Source organism: Cibotium barometz, chromosome 43 (genome assembly GCF_041138505.1).
Source record: "Cibotium barometz isolate CiBa-2024 chromosome 43, ASM4113850v1, whole genome shotgun sequence".
NCBI lineage: Eukaryota > Viridiplantae > Streptophyta > Polypodiopsida > Cyatheales > Cibotiaceae > Cibotium > Cibotium barometz.
The window spans coordinates 42,540,006-42,564,366 of NC_141088.1; the positions used below are offsets into that span (position 1 = coordinate 42,540,006).

At 46.0% G+C, this 24,361-nt stretch overlaps 1 protein-coding gene across 6 annotated transcripts in view; it reads left to right on the plus strand.

Moving 5' to 3' along the window:
- Positions 1–693: 693 nt before the first annotated feature.
- The window catches only part of LOC147613930 (protein VASCULAR ASSOCIATED DEATH 1, chloroplastic-like), a 120,948-nt gene continuing 97,280 nt past the window's right edge, over positions 694–24,361 (plus strand). For 5 of the 6 annotated variants that reach the window (XR_015263283.1, XR_015263284.1, XM_086781930.1 and 2 more), the window contains exons 1-2: positions 698–1,457; positions 1,630–1,695. Coding sequence is in view for 4 of the 6 variants with exons in the window: in XM_086781930.1 (XP_086638056.1) it covers positions 1,257–1,457; positions 1,630–1,695 (267 nt within the window). In the remaining 2 variants the exon portion in view is untranslated. Of the gene's footprint in view, positions 1,458–1,629; positions 1,696–24,361 lie in introns of all 6 variants that reach the window. The other variant, XM_086781931.1, reaches the window with a different exon arrangement.

Genomic DNA, 24,361 nt, shown 5'->3' on the forward strand with positions numbered 1-24,361 from the left:
TCCTCCTTCTCTCTCTCTCCCTCCCTCTGCTTGTCTCGTTGAATGCCCTTTGAGGCCTTTTATAAAGAATCGTGAGACATGATATGGGTTCATCATTTCATTGAATATGGGTGACCTTTTTTGCAAACCATTGAATATATAATTCTTTATAGAAACTAAGGTCTAAACCTAACGCATTGTTTTACTAAGGTAAGAACCTTAGTAAAACAATGCAAAATAGGTATGTAAATTTTTTACGAATTTAGTGGTGCAATTTGTAAATTTATGGCTGAAAAAAAAGAGAGAAATATTTTTTGCAAACCATTGAATATATAATTCTTTATAGAAACTAAGGTCTAAACCTAACGAAAAAAATACTAAGGTAAGAACCTTAGTAAAACAATGCGATTTTTTTTCCAATCCTTAATTAATGCAATTTTTTTTGAGTGAATAGGTATGAGAAATGAATTTAGTGGTGCAATTTGTAAATTTATGGGTTAAAAAAAAGAAATATTTTTTGCAAACCATTGAATATATAATTCTTTATAAAAACTAAGGTCTAAACCTAACGAAAAAAAACCAAGGTAAGAACCTTAGTAAAACAATGCGAAATTTTTAAACGAAGCGTAAAATCCACTAGGAATAACATAGGACCTCATTCGCGCATAAAGGGTGGACTTTCAGGAAATTGAAAAATCCGTGTGGCGGTTGCGGTGGCGGCAGTGTAAATGGTGTGAAAGTGGTTGTAGTGGTTGTAAAGCTAAAATGTGGACAGTGGCTTTGCCATGCTCGCTGCCATGTGTCCCTTTTCACCTGCTGTCGAGCTTACCAATGTTGCCAATTGTATCATCACCTTGTCGTCTATGTTGCCCCCCCTTTCTGAACAGCAGGAGTACTGTAATAACAACGCGTTGCTAATAACCACCTACCACGACAGGGAAGAAGAGGAGCCCCCGGCAGTCTGCACACATTAGGGCAAATCTACCTTCTGTAGACCTTCTGAAGGTTTTTGTTTTATCGCAGATTTTTTCGACGCGGCGATTGCAGAGTTAGGAAGAAGCTTATGAGTAGAACTGCTGCAGAAGAAGACAGTAAAGAAAAACTGCAGCAGGGAGATATAGATTGGACGAACTCGTGGTGGTTTTAGAGTTTTGCAGAGCATAGCAGCAGGAAAATGCATGGCGATTCCATGCTTCTGAAGCAGCTATGGCTACGGAGATCCTGCACAGAGGGAGGGTTTAAGGTTTAGCCTAAAGTTATCTTTTCACAGGGCTGTGATGGAGATGGATCGACCGGCCAATGGATCTCCTCTAGTTAAGCTTGGTCGATCTCCACCGCTGGCTTCAAGCAGAAGCTCATCTGATGAGCAGAAGGAGGTTGCAGTTCCTGCTGGATTAGATGGCATTTTGGACGACGATTGCGATTTTGAACTCACTTTCAGCCTTGACATGCAGCAAAGAGCAGCAGCAGAGTCTTTGGTGAGCTCTCTCATCCCTAATCGTGAGTTAATCCCGATTTAAAGTATTTTAATCTTGATGCATCATATTAGTGTGACAGTTAATCTAGATAATATATTCTTTGCACATTCGGCTTTGTTGGCCTCATGATAAAGCTGTTCGTTGAACAGTCATTTTTTGGTCCATGTTGTAGGCGCTGTCACGCCAAGTGCTCAAGAGCGAGGAGTATCGGCAGCTTTTCCATTTACCTTCAGAAGAGGTATCACCAAGAGATTGACTAAAAAATACTTCAGCATGTCTAAATGATTGTCTTTTTGAGACCTATAAAACTTGAAAGTTTGTGTTTTTCTGGGGTGAGCTAGATTTGGCAAGTTGTGATAGCCCTCCCAAATTGAGAAGGGTTCAAAGCTGCTAGAATAAAGCTTTGCGCAAGCCTCGCCTACCTGTTTCAGTCCATGCTTCATCTACTCTTCTCGCTTGTACTTTTGGCTAATTCTGTGCTTATTGGCTTTTCGTCGACCCAAAGGTCCTCTTTGCATTCGGCCTCCTCCTTCATTTCAGAATTCGCAAGTGATCTCCATCCAAGTTATTTGTTTTTTTTGAGACACATACTTAAGGTTTAACCTTAAGTCTTGTGGGCCCAATGTGGTCATGTTTTATTCAAAGGCTTAATACCTTAAGAAAGCTTTTCAAAATCATAAGGTCTAAGAAGTGCGTAAAAGGCTCCACATACAAAACAAGTAGGGTTACTCAGCCTTTGTCTATTCCAGAGGGACCTTTTCCCAACATCAATATGGACTTCGTAGGCCCTCTTCCCGCATCATCTGGATCTAGAAACACACAGTGCATGACTGTCGTGGACAGATTTTGTAAGTTCTGCATGCTCATACCATGCAAGTAGACAACCACCAGAGCCGAGGACATAGCTCGCTTGTTCATTCGGTTTCGGAAACCCACTGGTGGTTTGCCACGGACAATCACATCAGACAGAGATTCTAAGTTCACGTCCCATTTTTAGAGAGCGTTGTTTGACATAAGTGCAACATTTGTACATAAATAGTACCTTTTAGGAACATTTGTCGTACGCCGTGACCCCATTGTGAGGCCTCAATCTAGGGATAGTCAAGCACGAGCTACGTAGGTCAGTCTCTGAGTCATAAGAGGGCCGTCTGGAAGGAGTTGGTCCTCTTAAGACACTTGGTGAACCCCATCAGATAAGTGCATGTAGCAGTTAGCCATAGCTTAGGTCTTGCATTAGAAGCACCATTAGCATGTAGGCATACATGGGCATGAGTACAAATATGTACTTATAGCTCTGCATTATGCCATGGGTAGCCATGCCTCATGGGCACTGTTGGGCAGTCCATACAACAGCCCATCCATGGCTGTAAGGCACAATCGGCAACCCTAGCAGTAGATGGGACAGGCTGACAGCTATTTGTAGGCAGTAGCTAGGGGTAATAAACATGGCTGACAGCAGCATTGGGGCAGTAGAAGTATGTGCAGCATTAAATGCTTATTTTGGCTTTTTTTTTTTTGGGGTCCAATAAGAGCTGGCTGATAGCTTCTCTGTTGGCTGACCAGCAGCTATACTCCATATAAAAGCATGCGTCCAGTTCATAGCCAAAAATCATTCAAGCATAATCGAGTCATCAATCAGAAATCAAGTGATGAAGCAGAACTCAGTCAAGCATAAAGACAACATTTAGTCCTTCCTCTTTAGGCAATCATTGAAGTCCTCTTCAGCATTCAGCCTTCACAGTCCTATAGCTATCCTGGACTTGCATAAGTGGTCCAGAAGAGTCTTCTACATTGCCCTTGGATTGGTGGATTCTGTAACTATTTGGCCCTCCTAGTTCTATTTCTTATGATGAAACCCATGCTTGGACACCAAATAGGTGGAAGAAGACATGGGGACAGGGTCCATAAGGTTTGATTAAGAAAAAGCACCGATTTTGGTCAAAAAGGAGGAAAAAGCAAAAAGTCAAACTAGGTTGACTGCGAGCCAGGGGCACCACTGGCAAGAGGAGACTGAGCCGGACCGAAAAGCTAAAATCCGCTTCTCCAAAAAGCAGCTCCAGGGCCAAAAAGCAAGACCCTGAAGTTAGAAAAGCAAAAGCTAAATAACTTTGAGAAAAGTTGATTAATATTTTATTATTGAAAAGCAAAAACGAAAAAGCAAAGAGTAAAAAGGCAAAAGCAAAGCATGGATAAGCTTTTGGCAAAAAGCAGGGCCCTCTTCAAGTATAAAAGAAGCATGAGCCTCTCTTGAGCATCAAGTTGGAGAACAACCTCTTTATCTTTAGGCTGTTGCCATCTCCATTGAAGCTTGGAAATCATCTTTTTGATCATGAACCAAACCATGGAGTTTTTCATCGTTGCCCGCTAACTTGGAGCGTCTTCATCGGTTGTAATGCCACGTCATCATCTGCCCGTACGACTGCATGGAGTTTTTCATCGTTGCCCGTTGATTTAGAGCACCTTCATCAGTGTAATGCCACATCATCATTTGCGGATGCGTACAACCGTACGGACATGTGTAGAGCTGTAGTGACTAAAAATTTCAGAAACCCTAAAACTGCTCCAAAAACTACTTTTTGGAGGTTTTTATCACCTGAAAACCATTTAAACAGGTTTTATATTTGTCTTCTTGCCTCTTCCCCTCGGTCCTTCTGGTCCCACCTCCACTCCTCATTTTCCGCTTCCCGTCTGCCCTCTCTCCTCCCCCATCCAGCACCTCTTTCTAGTTTTTTGGGCTTTTTATTTTATTTTTCTTTTTCCAGCTTCCGACTCCTTGTCTCCCCTTCTGGCCTCTCTTTACTGCTTCTCAAGGCAGGTTTCGGGTGGCCGGGATTCCATCCCTTCGTATCTGCATAGCCTCTTTGGAGACAGTGCCGCATGCCGTATCTCTTCCTTGCGTCCTTTGGCCTTCCGGGTCAATGCTTCATATGCAAGTAGATGGGGCATCTCCCTAGAGCTTGTTCTCGTTGTCAGTCCAGGAGATCGCCCCCAGTTGTCTCTCTCTCTCCCCCCCCCCCCCCCCCCCCCCCCCGCGCGATCCCAACTCCCAACTCATATCCTCTTCAGGGGCTGGGAGGGAAGCTGGCCCTCAGGGAGTAGAGCACTAGGATCTGGCCATAGTCGACACTGATGCCGGAGAGTGGCAAAGACGGAGCCGCCAGCCGACTTCTAGAGTTGAGTGGTGCCGTTGGGCTGAGATGGAGTTGCCAGCCGACTTCCAGAGTTGGCTTTGTTGGCACAAGACGGAGCCACCATACCACTTTTAGAGTTGAGCAACGCCGTCGAGCTGACTTCCAAAGTTGGCCTGAGACGGAGCCGCTAATCGACTTCCAAAGTTGAACGGTGCCGCCCAGCCGACTTCTAGAGTTGGCGCGAGATGGAGCCGCTAGCCGACTTCCAGAGTTGAGTGGCGCCATTGAGCCGACTTGCAGAGTTGGCTCGCAACAACGGAGCCGCCATCCAACTTCTAGAGTTGAGCAGGGTCGCTGAATGCGCCAGGTTGGTGGAGCACATGAGGATACGAGGCGTTAGAGAACCGTTCCGAGCATTTATCTTAGCAGCCCCCGACCATGCCCCCCCCCCCCCCCCAAGTCACCTTGAGGAACCCACCTCCGGCTTCTCCTGTTTGGAGGCCATTACCTTGCTGAGATTCCCCTTCAGGTTCCCAGATTCCAGTGAGGCCCTCTGGCCCTACCGAGCCTTCAGACGACCCTTAGCTTTGTAACTGCATATGTGACATATTCTAGCATTCCATACCACTAGAATACTGTCATGTGCATCCCGCACTTGGATGCCACGTGGACATATCTGAACAAGAAGGTGCAGGACCTGGAGTGGAAAAGTGGTCCCATGTGAGCCCAGTCAGTCTGGGACGAGTTAGCCAGGGTTCTACTCCATGCGTCCGAGGTCAGGTGTGCATTGTCCTGCACATGAAGCAGTGCCAGTCCATGCTGTGAGTCTCCCTTTGGAATGATGTCAGTTGCTCTGTGTGTTTGGTTGCGACCAGATGTCAGACAATTGTGTAGACATGTAGGTTTGCATGTAGAATAGGGGCCAGCCCATAGGGCTACACCAGAGCCAAGCCTAAGGCTCATGTAGTGGGCATGGGGAGGTTTATAACCACCCCAAGGGCCAGGAGGGCCCCATGCTGTGCCTACTTGCCCTAGCTTTGGGCTGGGCAGGCTGTCGGCCAGCCCAAGGGGCCTGGCCAGGTAGCCGACAGGGCCTGTGGGCCAGCCCGGCCAGGCGGCCAGGCCAAAGGGCTACCCAGCAGCCAGTTGGCCAGTACCTAGGGACTGCCCAGCAGCCTGCGCAGGCCTGGACAGCAGCCCACAGGGCAGCCAGACCAGATGAGAAGGGCCAGCCAGTGTATAGTGTGAAAACGCTGCATAAATTAGCCTTTATATGCAAAAAGACCAGGTCGTGAGCTTCTTCAGCAAACTGACCCCAGTAAACTGGCCAACCAGGTCTAGAAGGGGGTATAAATACCCAAACCATAAATTCAGCCATTCTATCTCATATTTCACCAAGTGCTGAAGCTACTCAAAGGGCCAGGACAGCCAAGGAGGAGTTAACGCAACGGTGGAATTCTGAAGGTCAAGGGCAGAGGATTATCCTCAGCCAAGAAGGTTCATGTTCAGTCTTTTATTTCAGATTTTGCATCATTCTAATAAAAGCAAATACACCATTCGTGGTGGGGGCCCTACAGAGGGTATTCGGGACCCAATACTGGGTCCTCTTCTCCCTCCCCCCCCCCCCCCCCTCTCTCTCTCTCTCTCTCTCTCTCTCTCTCTCTCTCTCTCTATTTTCTGCACATCTATTTTCAGTTTTGTGCGTTATTCTCATCGTGAAACGTTTGCTGATTTCTGAGCATTGAAGTTACTGATCTCCCCCGAAGCTTCTGCATGTTACAAATACTCCCCATATGAGATTGTTGTGCAGGCGGCAATTCTAGCATCCCATACTGCTAGAAGCCTCCAATACACAAGACCAAAACCATAAACTATTCATCAAAACCATAGAGAAGACTTTTATAGAATCAGAATGGTTTCCAAGGAAAAACGCCTTTTAGAAAAATAGCTTTCCTGAAACACATCTCAAGATAGACACGAGAAACATTCTCCACTTGTGTCAGCAAGGGAGTTCAACATGTACAAAATTCCAAATATTGGCAAAAAGCATCAGCTTGGTAAAAGTCAAAGTATACTTAGCTTTTCTTGCCACGTTCGTCATGAAGCCAAAAGAAATATCTCCTTAGCATACACATAAGGTATCTTGAGATATAGCTCCATATAACTTGCTCGTAAACTTGATTATAGAATCCACAATAATCCATATGGAAAGAGTGCTGAATTTGACGCAAGGAAGTTATCAAACGGTATAAACTCGCCACCATTATCAGTCCGGAGAAAAGAAACTGTACCCCCAGACTGATTTTCTACCATCGCGATCCAAGTCTTGAAATTGGAAAAAGCATCTGACTTGCGAGCCAAAAACATAGCGAGACTTTGCGAGTGAAATCATCCATAAGAAGAAGAAAATATCGAGCCCTTCCAAGAGACTCAACCTCCATGGGTCCAGCAAGATCTGCATGTATAAGCGGGTTGCTTGATGAGTGGCCTCCTCTGGAAATGCATCTCGATGATGCTTGCCCATCATACTGGATGAGCAGATATGTGAAAGAGACCTGAGTTGAGGTAGTCCGCTGACAAGCTGCTGAGAATGGAACTTCTATAAGGCAGCAATGGGAACATGACCGAAGCGTGAATTCCATAGAGAAGTATTTGCCTTAGAAACCAAAGCCATCAAGGGGGAGAAAAGCTGATGAATATGCAAGTCAATGTGAGGGATCTGGGAAGAAAAGTGGGTGATATTGTAGAGACCCCCATCATGGACTCCATTGGCAACATCCGAGAGATTTCCTGTCCATCACTTCAGTGTTGGAATATACCATCTTCAGAGGGTCTACGTCACTTTTTTTCATTCTTGTACTGGTCATTTTATGAGACCCTGCATTGGCATATTTAGCAGATATTACTAGGCATTTTCTGCCATTTTTAAGGCATATTATAGCATTTTATGCTATTGGACAGCCTTGGAGGGATATATAAGTGTTCTCACCCTTCCCCTCAGTTTTCATCTTATTCTTGCATATCTGCTGGAGGTCATTGGCTGTAGCAACAGTCTCTTATGCTTGTAAGCACCTACGGGCTTCCCTCGTGCTCATTTTCAACAATAATCAACTGTTTCCAGCTTTCTATAGTTTGTGCTTTGGGCCTACAACTTGTGATGCTCCTTCTTTCATTCAATGACCTCATCATCAAAGTACACACCATGTCCCTTTTGAGAAGCTTTGTACACTGAAAACAGATTTTTGGAAATTCGTGGTACATATAAAACATCATGTAAGGTGGCAGAAGAACCCAAAGAAACATTACCAACACCGGTGAGACAGGAAGCGAAGAGTTGTCGCCGATATGAATTGAAGAAGAGAGAGTCTAGTAGTCCTCCAAGATATGGGCTTGATTGGTCGTGTGGGTAGAAGCACCACTATCACCAACCCATTCCACCGCTCCAGGTGTGTCACGGGACTCTTTTGGAGAAGTCATCGCTGTGATCACGAGGAGTGAATCATGTGCAGAAGTAGATGAATCTATGACTGCCATGTGTGCAACTTTGGCAAATCCCTCCTCTGATCCTTGCCCTTGTCTTTGGTGTTGTCCTTGTCAGATGCTCTGGAAGCATCCTAGGCTTTATACGTGGCTTTGGCTACTTGAGAGTCATCAGATGAGCAAAGCAGCGAGCCTCAGTATGTGTAAGCGGAAGGGCAACTGAACACGGAAAATCTAATCAATCATGAAATCCGAAAATACACAAAAGCATGCCAGATAAAACAAGATGACAAATCTGCACAGTACACCACACTAGGGGCCAGAAGATGGGCTGACCCCCCCCCTTATGGTTAGATTACCAAAAAGGAGTCTGCTTCCAATACAACTTTGCGGGTGCCTAGGGTTCACCATTGGCTGCACCTGTTTCTTTCAATACAATATGAAAACAAGAAAACATCACATAAATTGAATTTGCTGACAATTCTCAACACAAGTGAGCATTCCTGGCATCAAGCACATGCAGGACAACTATGGACAGCCCATAGCACTCCCACATCAGCCCGAGACAACATCATCTTCTTCCTGTCTGGCTCATAGAGCAAGTCGACCAGCCCTCAAAGGCTGTTTTTAGCAGTCAACTAGCCCTCAATAGCCTCCGAAGAAAGCAACCAGCAGTTGTACACCCCTTGTCGGAAGGAAAACTGTCCAGGTGCCCCCGACCAGCTCTTCCTCTCTGTTTTTAACCTCTGTCCAGCCTCTGTTCAAGCTGTAATTCAGCCGGCCAGCAGTGGAGAACATGCAGAAGGAGTCGGCCAGCTTCTCCCATGCATCTGGTGAAATTCAGTCGCGATGGATGGCTGTAGAAGCTTGCCAACAGGCTGAAAAACCAGCCGACCAGCCCTCATGCACCTTGAAAAGCATGCGCCCCCCTCCAATCTAGAGGCTTCCTTGTTGAAAATAGCCCACACGTGTGCTTTTCTGGTCCAGAAAGGGGGGCGCCTACATGAAGGAGGTCCAAATAATGTCCAGTGCCCAATTTTTGGCCGCCACGTGTATTAAATAAGTCTTGCTCAATGTGTACTCACTTATAAGTTGTCGGGCCACTTGTAAGTGAGTGTGAACCTGCTACATCAATAACTATTAGCATGTGAACTCATAAAGCTATAAATTGAGTTTTTGGGAATACTTACCACTTGCAAAACACATGTCGACTACCTGTCAGTCCCAAACAGGTGTGCACATACACGTCCACAGGGTGCCCAGGCGTCCCCGGTCCCATGGACAACACAGGCAGAAATCTTAGGCATTGTCCAGGCAAACAAGACAAGTCATCCAAAGATAAAATCAAAGTCATACACACACATGAGTGCAATTATATTGGAAGAAACACCCATCTGCGCAGTTGTATCCGATAAAATGTCTAGGGCTCATGATCCTTCCAGAACCTTCCCAGAACATAAATACAAAAGATCTCCAAGATAGCTAGTCTCGGAGAATTTCATGATGTCAGGCTCTATGGGCCATACATGTACACCATGTGAAGCCCCACGAACCACACATGTACTATCATGTCAGGCTACACCAGCCATACATATACTGTCATGTCAGGCTCCATATGCCACACAGACACACCATGTGAGGCTACACCAGCCATACATGTATGTCATGTCAGGCTCCACATGCCACACATGAACAATAGAAAAACAGAAGCTGTAAGGAATTTTGTGACAGCATGACCTGTCCTGCCACAGTAATCACATTCATTGCTTTGTCCTTGGACTCCTTTGAATCCTATTTACCCTTGCCTTTGCCTTTGTTTTTGTTGTTGTTGTTGTTGTTGGAGGTTCCTTTTCCGCCTTTGCCTTTGTCCTTGTTAGAGGCAACAAAAGCTGTAAACCAGCCTCGGTCTTCGGACGAAACCAAAGGGCAGTGCAAAAACAAACTTGCACACAAAACACTTCAACACCTTTGAGGACCAAGAAAAGGAAAACAAACAGGGGGAGCTAGAGTGCTCCTGCAAACAGTACATGGACATCGATCGGCCCCAAAACGTAGTGGGTCCCTTGCGGTATTTCTTTAATTGATTATAAGAGAGCTTTGATTACAATAAGGCTGGAAACTCAACCGTCACAATAGAACTCCTGAAGCTTGCAAAGACCCTGCATCATGGCTTCTTGTCCACTCTGCATCCACATACAATTCCAGTCATTGTTCACATCAAAAGACTCTTTCACATGAGTCTTGCATAGAGAAGCTTTCTCCCTCAGTCAAGGCTGCCACAACCATCCATAGTCTCTCACCCCATGGACAGCATCACACCATGACACATCCAGTGCTTATGCGTAACAACATAGACTCCCAAATTGTCTCCCAAAAGAGATCTCGCATCATAGCACATCATGCTATACAGTAGACACACCTGTACACTCCCTCTCTACCTTCCAAGGGTACCAACCATCTCTGTCATGGATCCCCGAACCCCTGTCCAATCAGTAGCAAGGCTATATCAAACATGTGTCCACTCCTGTGACCGCTACCTGCATGTGACCTATCTCCTGGAGAAACCCAAAAACATGTTTCCTCGAGAAACCTACAATCTATTTCCACGTGAAACCCTTAGGCCTGTTTCCCTTTGGAACCTTTGTTCTGTTTCCATACAAAACCATTCACAGCACCATTCAACAACAGTGCCAACATCGGCATACTTCTAGTTACCTGTTCCCTCATGAAACATCTGGAAACATAGAGATGCCCATAACTGTAGGTCCCTCTGTTCCTTTCTAGTAGGAAGAAAACAATCTGCTCCATGAGCATGCAGCCATGCAAGCTTGCATCACTCCCATGCCAAGGAACACATTCAAGTGACCTGTACTTGCAGTCGGAAACCCAAGCACATAGCTGAATTTGTAGCCAACCAAAAACATCACATAAAAAGTATTGTAGGCGCCTGTATACTCAGCCACACAGTAGCCAACCAATCCTCCAAGAGCCAAAGAAAGAGAGAGAGAAGTAGGCCTGTGTCTTTGCCCTATAGCGCAGCACAGCAGCCGACTTTAATCTCGTAAAAGCATGTGTAAACAAGTACTAGGCTGTGCCTCTGCACTCTGCAGCACAGCCCGACTGTAGCTCTTCCAAGAAGCAACCTGTGACCAGCAGGGTAGATTGTAAACCGGTCTGATGGGCGGTGAAACAAACACTTGCACATAAAACACTTCAACACCATTGAGGACCTAGAAAAGGAAAACAAACAGGGGGAGCTAGAGTGCTCCTACAAATAGTACACGGACACCGATTGGCGGCGCCCCTTGCGGTAATTCTTTACTTGATTATAAGAGCTTTGATTACAATATAAGGCTGGTAACTCAGCCGTCCCAGTAGAACTCCTGAAGCCTGCAAAGAACCTGCATCATGGCTTCTTGTCCACACGGCATCCACAAACAAATCCAGCCATTGTTCACATCGAAAGACTCTCTCACATTGAGTCTGCATACAGAAGCTTTCTCCCATGATCAAGGCTGCCACAACCATCCATAGCCTCTCACACTATGAACAGCATCACACCCTGACACATCCAGTGCTTCTGCATCACAACACAAACTCCCAAACTGTCTCTCAAAAGAGAACTCGTATCACAGCACAGTATACCATACAGTCGACACACCTGTACCAACCTTCTCTACCTTCCAAGGGTACTCTCCATCTCTGTCATGGATTCCCTATCCCCTGTCCAATCAGTAGCAAGGCTGTACCATACATGTGTCCACTCCTGTACTCTCTGCCTGCATGTGACCTATCTCCTGGAGAAACCCAAATACATGTTTCCTCGAGAAACCTACGACCTGTTTCCACATGAAACCCTTAGGCCTGTTTCCCTTTTGAAACTTCTGTCCTGTTTCCATACATCTAGTTACCTGTTCCCTCATGAAACATCTGGCAACATAGAGATGCCCATGACTGTAGGTCCCACTAATCCTTTCTAGCTACTTGCAGCCAAAAACCCAAGCACATAGCTGAATTTGCAGCCAAACAAAAACAGCCCATAAACAGTCCCGAACCCAAAGCAAAGAGAAGCTGAAAGTTCCATCAGTTGAACGCCATCGACACGATGTCTATGTTCATGAAAAACCAGCCCCTCCTATCTGCAAAAACACGGCGTCCTCCAAAAAGCACACCCCTGGCTTCCTCTGTGTCTAGAGAAACCAACTTGTAAACTGCAGCCTGACTCTTGTGCAAAAGAGCATGAGTTTCAGCCCTCTGCGCCTGCAGTCCAGTCCACCTTCTGTTCTGCAACCCAACAGTCACCAGATAAATAGGGCACGTGTGCTACCAATCCAGCCCACCTCCTGTACTGCAGTCGTACACATGTACCTGCAGTCGTACAGTTGTACCTGCAGCCGTACAGCTGCCTGCGCCGCCTGAATCTGCAATTGCAGCCGCCTGACCTGCGCAGCCTGAATCTGCAACTGTAGCCGCCTGACCTGCGCAGCCTGTACCTGCAGCAGCCGTACAGATCTGCACTGGCTCTTCTGTGCGCAGCCAAAAATCAGCAGCCCCATATACAGTCGACTTCTCCTCTCTTCCCGTAGCTTCCTTGCACGCCTTCCCAAAAGCAAGAGAGAGAGAGTCAAGAGAGAGACGTGCGCCTCCAAAAGTGGTGTAACCTCTAAATATTGCTTAGTGGCCTCCTAAGGTTTTGAAACCTTTAAAACATTAATTTTTTGGCCACCAAAGGTTATAAAACCTTTTTAATTAATGTCTCTTTGCCCCCCTTCACACTTGGGGTTTTCCACACATGGGCTTCCATTTTCACTCCCACCTGATGCCATTCACACTGTCCACCATGTCCCCGTGCACACCTGCATCTTGTCCAGAGAAAAACACAGGGTCGTGACATACCCCCCTCTTGAAAAATGGCAAGCGTCCTCGATTGCACTCAATGGCACAGTAAGGCATCTTATGAGCAATGACACCCCATATGGCAAAAACAATGGCCTTCCAATGCATCTGGGTGATGAAACAATCATCCTGCACAATAGGCCACACTGTCACGCCAAAGTGACAAACACCTCTTGCTTGTTCCTTCAGAACCTACAGCAAAAGTCTAAAACCAAATGGAAACACGTTAACTGTGTTAGCCAAAAACAAAACCATGCATCATTCTACATATGGCACACATATGCATGACACACATATGCATTTGCAAACAATATGCTTCTCAAAATGCTCTACCTACTCCAAAGTAACAGTCTAAGGTCTGCCCGCAAGCCTTACGCCCATGGGCATCCCGCAGGACCCACGACTGATGGTACAACATGAGCATATGAAAGCACTCAATGCATCCAAACACTACATCCACTAAGTACTTTCCCACATATGTCTCATGGCCATCCCGCAGGAGTCACACCCAGTGGTGCATCCATGAACATAATAAAGCACTTGATGTATCATACCAACATACATGCAGCACACGACACAATGCAGAGTATTTCCCAATGTATTCTCAATGGTACCAGGATCCAATGGCACCAGAATACAAAAATACCTCTACCTCAAAAAGTGTATGCATACATGCACAAATATAGTTCGATCCATATATGAACCAAACCAACTCTAGGACTGCTCGCAAGACTTATGCCCTCCATAGAGTTATCCATAGTTGCAGTTATAGTTCAAGGGGCGGCCGACTATGAACCATACCCAACTTTACCATCTCATGTGACTAGTACACAAGATCATAGAAGTCCCATAAGCAGATGTACTGTCAGCCTCAGTACCTTCGGGTGAATACAAAGATGTCACCAAGCGACTCCTAGATGACAACTGAGCCTGTCTGTAACAAGGGAGCGGAGGTGCTACCCCCCTCTTGAGCATCAGGCAATGCTCCAGAGCTATGCTCTGCTGAACCTGAATGAGCCGTAACAAGAGTCGACTCCAACTCATAGGCATCAAGATAAAGCTGCAACTCCTGAGGTGAATCTGCTAAGTCACCCTCCTCCATCCACTTCGCATCCATCAGTGAACCTCCTCCATCCACTTCGTATCCATCAGTGAACAGCTCTTGAACTTCACAGGATAGTGACGGGAAACCTTACCCTGTACCTTTCTTTCCTTATGTGCCAGTATATGCTCAGGAATAAGAACCTCGTCAAGTTCCTCTGCTTCCGTCTGAGCCTCATCTGATACATCCTCAGGCACCCAAAACCTGCTTGCACTCCACCCAAGTGGTAAGCACAAGTCCTCGATGAAGCATAGTAGATCACCACTGCTAAACATAGAACCCATGAAGCCTCTATGAAGATACGACCGGTGACAAACTGTCAAAAGCCATAGCCTTCAACCCATGTTTTGCACCATAACACTTCAACTGCTTCTTGTTCCTGGCCGACTACTTCTTGTTCTTGGTGTCTTTTCTCCTGAGCTTCATCTTCACCTCTTGCTCTTCACCTCATATAGGCAAAGACACACAATCCTGCACTGCCTCCTGCACTTCCCTTTCATTTTTCACATGTTGAAGCTTTTGATGTGACTCTCATGAGACAACCACGAGCTCGCCCCCTTAGGAAAGTTGGCGATTGTCCCGACCAAAACAACCCTGGGCTCGCCCACTTGAAAAAGTCGACGATGTGTCCCGGCAACGGAACCTTGAAACCGCCTTCAAAAAATCTGACGGGCGGTGAAACAAACACTTGCACATAAAACACTTCAACGCCATTGAGGACCTAGAAAAGGAAAACAAACAGGGGGAGCTAGAGTGCTCCTACAAATAGTACACGGACACCGATTGGCGGCGCCCCTTGCGGTAATTCTTTAATTGATTATAAGAGCTTTGATTACAATATAAGGCTGGTAACTCAGCCGTCCCAGTAGAACTCCTGAAGCCTGCAAAGAACCTGCATCATGGCTTCTTGTCCACACGGCATCCACAAACAAATCCAGCCATTGTTCACATCGAAAGACTCTCTCACATTGAGTCTGCACACAGAAGCTTTCTCCCATGATCAAGGCTGCCACAACCATCCATAGCCTCTCACACTATGAACAGCATCACACCCTGACACATCCAGTGCTTCTGCATCACAACACAAACTCCCAAACTGTCTCTCAAAAGAGAACTCGTATCACAGCACAGTATACCATACAGTCGACACACCTGTACCAACCTTCTCTACCTTCCAAGGGTACTCTCCATCTCTGTCATGGATTCCCTATCCCCTGTCCAATCAGTAGCAAGGCTGTACCATACATGATCATGGAAAGATTCAAATTGGGTCCATTGCTAAACCCCTGGAGCCCATGTGCTCGCCACTCTTGTAACACCACCCTTAACACATAATCCTGTACTCTCTGCCTGCATGTGACCTATCTCCTGGAGAAACCCAAATACATGTTTCCTCGAGAAACCTACGACCTGTTTCCACATGAAACCCTTAGGCCTGTTTCCCTTTTGAAACTTCTGTCCTGTTTCCATACATCTAGTTACCTGTTCCCTCATGAAACATCTGGCAACATAGAGATGCCCATGACTGTAGGTCCCACTAATCCTTTCTAGCAGGAAGAAAACAATCTGCTCCATGAGCGCGCAGCCATGCGAGCTTGCATCACTCCCATGCCAAGAAACATAACCAAGTGACCTTGTACTTGCAGCCAAAAACCCAAGCACATAGCTGAATTTGCAGCCAAACAAAAACAGCCCATAAACAGTCCCGAACCCAAAGCAAAGAGAAGCTGAAAGTTCCATCAGTTGAACGCCATCGACACGATGTCTATGTTCATGAAAAACCAGCCCCTCCTATCTGCAAAAACACGGCGTCCTCCAAAAAGTACACACCTGGCTTCCTGTGTGTCTAGAGAAACCAACCTGTAAACTGCAGCCTGACTCTTGTGCAAAAGAGCATGAGTTTCAGCCCTTTGCGCTTGCAGTCCAGTCCACCTTCTGTTCTGCAACCCAACAGTCACCAGATAAATAGGGCACGTGTGCTACCAATCCAGCCCACCTCCTGTACTGCAGTCGTACACATGTACCTGCAGTCGTACAGTTGTACCTGCAGCCGTACAGCTGCCTGCGCCGCCTGAATCTGCAACTGCAGCCGCCTGACCTGCGCAGCCTGAATCTGCAACTGTAGCCGCCTGACCTGCGCAGCCGGTACCTGCAGCAGCCGTACACTGTACCTGCAGCAGTCGTACAGATCTGCACTGGCTCTTCTGTGCGCAGCCAAAAATCAGCAGCCCCATATACAGTCGACTTCTCCTCTCTTCCCGTAGCTTCCTTGCACGCCTTCCCAAAAGCAAGAGAGAGAGAGTCAAGAGAGAGACGTGGGCCTCCAAAAGTGGTGTAACCTCTAAATATTGCTTAGTGGCCTCCTAAGGTTTTGAAACCTTTAAAACATTAATTTTTTGGCCACCAAAGGTTATAAAACCTTTTTAATTAATGTCTCTTTGCCTCCCTTCACACTTGGGGTTTTCCACACATGGGCTTCCATTTTCACTCCCACCTGATGCCATTCACACTGTCCACCATGTCCCCGTGCACACCTGCATCTTGTCCAGAGAAAAACACAGGGTCGTGACATAGATCTTCCTCTAGCTGTTTTTCCAAGACTGAATCCAACGCTGCCCGCCTACAGATCTTCTAAAAGCCTGTATCAGGCCTCAGCATGCAGCCAACAATCTCTGGAGAGAGAAAGAGAGAGAGAGAGAGAGGACATGCGCCGCAGCTTTAGCCTGCCGCCTCCTGTTCTTCAACCCTCCCCCTTTTCACCAATAGGGAGGCGCCTGAAAAACAGCCCACCAGCCCCCTTTTCTCCCAAAAAGCAAGAGGAATAGAGAGAGGCGTGTCCACCCTCCAAAAGTGTTGAAGCCTCCAAAATTAGCTTTTGGCCCTTAGTCCACCAAAGGTTATAAAACCTTTTAAATTAAAATCTCTTTGTCCCCTTCACACTTGGGGTTGTCCACACATGGGTTTCCTTAAAAAAAAAAAACTCTAAACTGATGCCATTCACACTGTCCACCATGTCCCCGTGCACACCTGCATACTGTATAGAGAAAAACACAGGGTCGTGACAAAAGCAGACTCTGACTTGCCTTTTCCACGAAGCATGCACTTGTCGTGGAGATAACTCACAACTTCCTCAAAAGGGGGGAGAGGATCACGGAAATAAATATTATCGTTAAAAGAATCCAAGGGAGCAGGAATTTACCAAGAAGTTTATGGATGGGATTGTTGATGGTGCAAGACCTGGATGGGAGAAACTTAGAGAAGAAAGATTGGGAAGAGGAACCACTTGGGTAGCTGGAGCAGGAGATCCAGGCAATGAAGGAGCTGGAGTATCAACGGGAGAAGGAGCAGTAGTAGAGAAATCTCCTGAAGCCATGTCCTCTGACAAGAAACCTTCTTTGAAGAAAGAGGGCTGTAAAAAACAGCAATTTGAAGCTGTGTACAGCAAGAGGAGAGAAAGAAGAGAGGGAGGGAGGGTGGGAAAAGAGAAATAGAGAAAGCAAATCTCTCAAGAACCCTCTCCTCAGCACCTAGAAGAGAGCTTCAGCCTCCAACAACAGAAATGCATCAGTCCAACAATACAGATGCAGAAAAAATGCAGCAATGATGAAGCCTCTGCTCCAATCAGAAAAGCACAGAAATTCCTTACTTGTAGATCAGTGTTTGGCTTTGATACCATGAAAGAAAGAGCATCACAGGTTGTAGGCTCAAAGCACAAACTGTAGAAGGCTGGAAACAGTTGATTATTGCTGAAAATGAGCATGAGGGAAGCCCGTAGGTGCTTACAAGCATAAGAGACTGTTGTTGCAGCCAATGACCTCCAACAGATATGCAAGAATGAGATGAAAACTGAGGGGAAGGGTGTGCACCCTTATATACCCTCTCTATGAGTTGGTTGGCTAGCTATAGCAGGCCGACAGCTAATATTTAGCATAAAAATGCTATAAAATGTCAAAAAATGGCAAAACATGCCTAAATAATATCTGCTAAATATGCCAATACAGGGTCTCATAAAATGACCAGTACAAGCATGAAAAGGTGATGTAGACCCTTTGGAGATGATATATAATTCAATAAGGCTCTTGGATAGTTTTCGACCTTGGAAGATCTCTCTCTTTTTAAGGTTGTTGGCACATAGGAGTTTGGTGGTTGGCACGTGGTTGGCCATTGGAGTTAGACCTGCAGCATGTTCGAAATGTGGCAATCCCCAGGAGTCTCAACGACATTGTGTTTGGGATTGCCCAAAGGCTCAATAGGTTTAGCAGCAGATTCTCCGCATCTTCACTATGGACAGGGCCTCTTCCCGTACTATTACATGGGACACTGCCGCTTGAGCCACTGTCACCATTTGGCTCCCTGAACAACAAGGTATCCTTAAATAAATGCAAAGAAAGATTCTCGCTGGATCTTTCTAAGCATTTGGACACCAGTTTGACTGGTGAATCACCCTCGGGATGTCCTGTGTCTGGGCTTTGCTGATATGATCAGTAGTCCTATGACATGTAATGGTATTTCCAGAGGGATGGGAGCTTTGTTGATATGATCAGTAGCACTTCTGCTCGGGGTCATCTAGTATGACTAGATCCTTGGGTGAGATACATGGCTTGAGAACGGGGGATTTCCAATGTATATTTGCATATGCATTTCATTGAGTGTATGTGCGGAGATGAAAAGATTTGTTAGATGCATGACCTATTCTTGTGTCCCTGCATGTTTGCTCATGTCCGGTCTTGTAGCGCTAGGGACGCCCATAACTACTGGTTACGAGGCTGTGTGGATACCTTTGCTTGGTGATTTGCGATTGGCTTTTTGCAAGCACCAAAACTGGCCGTCGAAAGGCTTAAAAACCATGTCTAAGGCTTAGTTATATTTTTTAAGGTGGAGTGTTCACACCCACATTAAAAATGGGTGTGAACACCCCAATGGGCACACAAACTTTTAAGTCATTTACGAAGGCTTGTAGTATTTAAAAATAAAAATAAAAATAAAATAATGATAAAGCATGACTGGCTATGTGTAGCTTGCCCTTGTCTACAACAAGGTGGTCGATGTGGGTGAAGGAAGATTGCAGGTTGGCGATGGAATCGGCATCTTCAAAGGCCAACGACGGACTCGTTCGTAAACTGACATAGAGAAGCATTCGAAGTGGCCAGAAGTAGTCGACTCTCTCTCTCTCTCCTCCTCTCATCCGGTGGATTGAAACAAAGACCCTGTATTCTTTCTTTTCTCTCACCCGGCGGACTGAAGGAAAGCTTGCATGCTCTTTCTCTCTCTTTACCATGGGATTAAAACAGAGCGTCGTCTCTCTCTTTCATGGACTGAACGAGGAGTAAACTCTCTCTGTCTCTCTTACACCGGATCGAACCAGAGCCAGATTGAACTAGTAGGTGTTTTGTCACTGCCCTGTGTATTTTTGGCAATTCGTCACGTACAGTGTATCCCTGGCTCTATGCTTGTAAACCCTAACCCTAACCCTAGGGGACATTGAGGGTGTGGGAAGAGCTAGTGAACATTGGGCATGGTGGTCAGTGTGCAGGACACTTGGGGTCAAAGGTGACTCTAGGTATTAAAATAAGGCTCCTTTTCTTAATCTCATGTGGGGGGACAAAGGTCTAAAACCAATAAAATGAGAAACTCCCTTTTTGGGATGAATTGTGGCCCTTGGAAGAGGGGTTACTTTTTTTTTTTTTTGGCGGGGGCTCCACTTTGGGAGGAGTCGGGCTGCAGCACACACGCTTTCTCTCTCTTTTTGCCAAAAACTAGCGGGCTGGACTGAAGGCGGCACTGGACTGACGTACGGGGTTATAGATGGGAATCAGTTTTCCGCCCTCAGCCACGCACAGTGGGAGGTACCAGAGGATCTGGAGGAGTGGCAATACTTTACACGGAGGAGCTTCGTGACAAAGTACATGTGGTACATAGAGATGCAGATGCGAGATGTGGGTCCGAAGATGCAAAGAGGGGCTCTGCGAGCTATATGTGGCAGTATGCTACTTTTTCCCAGCCCACTCTAGGTTTGCACCATCAGGAGAGTCGCCCTATATACCACTATATGCTGATATCATGAGGTTTGCCAGTGTGACCGCTCCCTACAAGAGCCCTACAGATTGGAAGACAATATACACATATTTAGAACACTTAATTTAACTGTTATTAAACAATGGAAACAACATTAGCAACACAAATACTGGAAATACTAAAAATACAAATGACACCAACACTGGGGCCGGAAAGGGCCGGCCCCCCCCTCAATACTTTTTGTATTTCTTGGAGTATTTATATTTGTACAAGTGTCACGGGCCTGACAGGTCAGATTTCTCCACAAGGGAGTGAAAACAACCAAATAAAACTGGTTCAGGTCGATGACGAGGTGTTGGTCGGAGTAGCCCCAAATCACAGGCTCATTCCCACCTTCACTGGGTGGACACCTGCCTTTCATTGGTCTTCTGGGACCGTGCACCAACAGGCACGCCCGTACTAACGCAGGCCAAGGGTACACCGCGGAGGGAACGTGGTCTGGTTCTCCCCAATGAGCTTTGCTCCCGAATTCCCTGGTGAGTCTAACCTTCACTGGCTCTCAGAAGCTCTGAGAGCGCGGTTAACAACTCCACACAGGGAAATATACTAGCCACACCAGGAAGAATTTCCTGAACATGGTCAACATATACATGCCATGCTCCTGCACTACACAACTTCAAGCCTTTTCTGAATTTAAATTAGCAAATTTCAGATTTATACAAATGAGAAAAAAAAATATGAGAGCACCAGGTACGGTGAGTACAACCCAAATACAACCGGTACAATTTGTGGCAGGTACAATCCAGCACATTAGGTACTTCACACGTGTGCAGGTACAACCAGCCAGCAGGTACACGTGGGCAGCCAATAGGTACACATACACATGGGCAGCCAGCAGGTACAATAGGTACACAAGGGCAGCCAGCAGGTATAGCAGGTACACAAGGGCAGCCAGCAGGTGGGTACATACGTGGGCAGTAGGCGGGTAGAGCAGCTGGTACAAGCGGGTACAGCAGGCAGGTACTGGTGTGGGCAGCAGGCGAGTACAGCAGCCAGGTGATGGATAGAAGAGGCTGCAGGTGATGGAGAGAAAGAAGCCACCAACCCACCACATGTGGGAATTTCCCAAAAATGTTTCATGCAAAAGCCTTATCAAAGGTTATAAAACCTTAGATCCAATTTAATACTATGGGCACCATCAAAAGGAAATGTCCAGCCCTTCTTTTAAATGTGTGTGAACACATTAGCTTATAAACATTAAAGTTAACCATAGCTTATGGATTTTACATTTTAAAAGGGGCAAAATGACAATACTTACCACCTGTTCACACGCCACACCACCAAGTCAGCAAATAGCATTCCACAGTACACTGGGGGCGTCCCCGTCGAGTGTATTGGCATGACATAACAGGCAGATACACGCAAACAAGTCATGCAAAAACAAATTTATGCATGCAGGCATAAATGCATGTGCACAAATAGTGGACGATATCTCCCTTTCATGAAACTTGTACAAGAGGTTCCTGTCGGGCACAAAACTGGCGCGACAAATATAAATAAATATGTCCTGGTCTTCCTATGGAGTGATAGTCCCATAGGTAAGACACCATCCTGGCCATACACGGGTGGCACCAACAGGCTCCCGTCCATTAAGCACGAAACAAATCACACACGGGTGACACGAAACTGGTTCCCATTCATGTGACGTAGCACTGGTCGCACATGGGTGGCACTGATCTGGCTCCCATCCATGTGACACCATAAAACTGGCCCTTTCACATGGGACACTGGCGTGGCCCCATGTGAATATGGCACAAATCTGGCCGCTCTATGGAGTGACAGTCCCATAGAAGTGGCTCTAGAAATGGAGATGGACCAAATGGTGACATCCCCCCGGGCTTCTAAACAGTTGACCTCAACTGAAAAGCCTCAAGATATGCCTGTAGAAGCTGAGGGTAGTCAGCAAAATAATCCTCATCTACCCGCTTTGCATCAATTGGTAAATAATTTTTAAATTTCACAAGGTATCTCCTGGAAAGCTTCCCATGTGGTAACTCTCTCTCCTTGTGAAATACAATCTGCTCTGGCTGAAGGATCTCCTCAAGCTCATCAACTTCTGGCGGATCTTCTGTGAGACAGGCTCCTCTGGATCTGGCCCCACATACTTCCGCAAAAGAGTCACATGAAAAGCATTGTGAATCTTGCAATGGCTGGGTAAAGCAAGCCTGAAGGACACTTCATTGATCTTGTCAATCACTTGGAAGGGTCCATAATATCGAGTAGAAAGCTTTGGATAGGATCCCTCTCGTCCTGGCCTCTTCCGAAGCCTAGCTTTCTCAAATTTCAGCGATACCTAATCACCTTTCTTGACTTGCATGTCTCTCCTATGCTTGTCAGCAGCCCTTTTATGCTTATCTTGTGACCTTGCAATGGCTGTCCGCACTTGAGCAAAGGCTACATCCCAGTCACGCACATACTCATCAGCTGCAAAAATCTCATCCTTTGTACGAAGGATGGGTGGCAAGACCAGTTTGCCATAAATAATCTCAAACGGGGCCTTTCCCGTGGAGGGGATCTCTATCCCCAACAATGGACTTAGGCATACCATGATGCTTGAAGATGTTAGCAAGAAAAAGCTTCACCATATGATCAACTTTAATGGTTTTCTTGACGGGCAAGAAGTGAGCTTGCTTGCTAAACCTTTCCACAATGGTCCAAATATCATCATTCCCATGTTGGGATCTAGGCAAGTCCATAATAAAGTCCATAGTAATACTTTCCCATGGTTGCGAGGGAATAGGCAACGGCTGAAGCAAACCTGGAGGCTTTTGCTTGTCAAATTTCACCTTTTGGTAAGTAAGACATGCATGTACATATGCCTGAATGTCTTTACGCATGCTTGGCCAAAAGAAATCTCTCTCAATCATGCATGTAGTAGGCATGATACCTCTATGACCAGCATAAGGTGGAGCGTGACATTCCTCCATAACCTTTGGACGCATATCCTTCACCACACATAAGCAGTTATCCTTCATAAGATAACCCTCTTTGATCACATAAGAGGCATGTGAGTGACCAGCCATCAAATCAGTCCATATATGGCAAAAATCAGCATCCAAATGATACAAATCTCGCATGGCAGATAAGTCCCCATGAGAGGCCACTGAAACTGCAGCCACATAAGGCCTCCTGGATAATGCATCTGCCACCACATTTTTCTTTTCCGGAGTATGTACAATCTGAAAATGAAACATGGAAAGAAAGTTTGCCATTCTCATCTGCTTCTCCGAAAGCTTTGTTTGAGATAGAAAGTATCTCAAGCTTTGATGATCTGTCTTGACTACAAATTCAGTCCCAAGAAGATAATGTTTCCATATCTTTAAGGCATGAATTACAGCCAAGAGCTCTTTCTCATAGATATCCATATGAAGCTCGGCATCATGCAACCGACGGCTCTCATATGCAACTGCATGACCTTCTTGATTTAGGACAGCCCCTATACAATCGCCACAAACATCACATTCCACTATGAATGACCTTTGCAAGTCGGGAACAATCAATACGGGTCCACATATGATAGCATTCTTGAGTTGCAAGAAGGCATTCTGCTCCTTTGGAGTCCATTTAAAAGTGGCTTTCTTCTTCGTGAGATCATGTAGAGGGGTGGCTATCATAGCAAAATGCCTTATGAAACGCCTATAATATGAACACAATCCCAGAAAACTACGTACTTGATGCAACTCTGGCCAATTCTGAATGGTTTCTATCTTGGCAGGATCCATTCTTACACCATCCTTGGATACAATGTGACCCAAATAGTGTATCTCTGAAAGAAAGAACTTACTTTTCTTTGCATTAATGAAGAGTTTATGCTTCCGCAACTCTTCAACACTGTGGCCAAATGAGTCCTATGCTCCTGCTCATTCTTGGAGAAAACCAAGATGTCATCAAAGAATACACCTGTGAATTTTTGATGGGGTCAGAATATCCTATCCATCATACGATTGAATGTGGCTGGGGCATTGGTGAGACCAAAAGGCATCACCAAAAATTCATACAATCCAAAAGCTGTCCTAAATGCAATTTTGTGGACATCCTGTGGCACCACTCGTATTTGGTGATAACCACTCTTCAAATCAATACGGCTGAAACAAGCCGAGCCGTCAAGCTTATCCAAAATGTCATCAATATGCGGGAGTGGAAATCTATTCTTGATGGTGAGCTTATTTAGAGCTCTATAATCCACACACATGCGGAATGACCCATCTTTCTTTTGAACA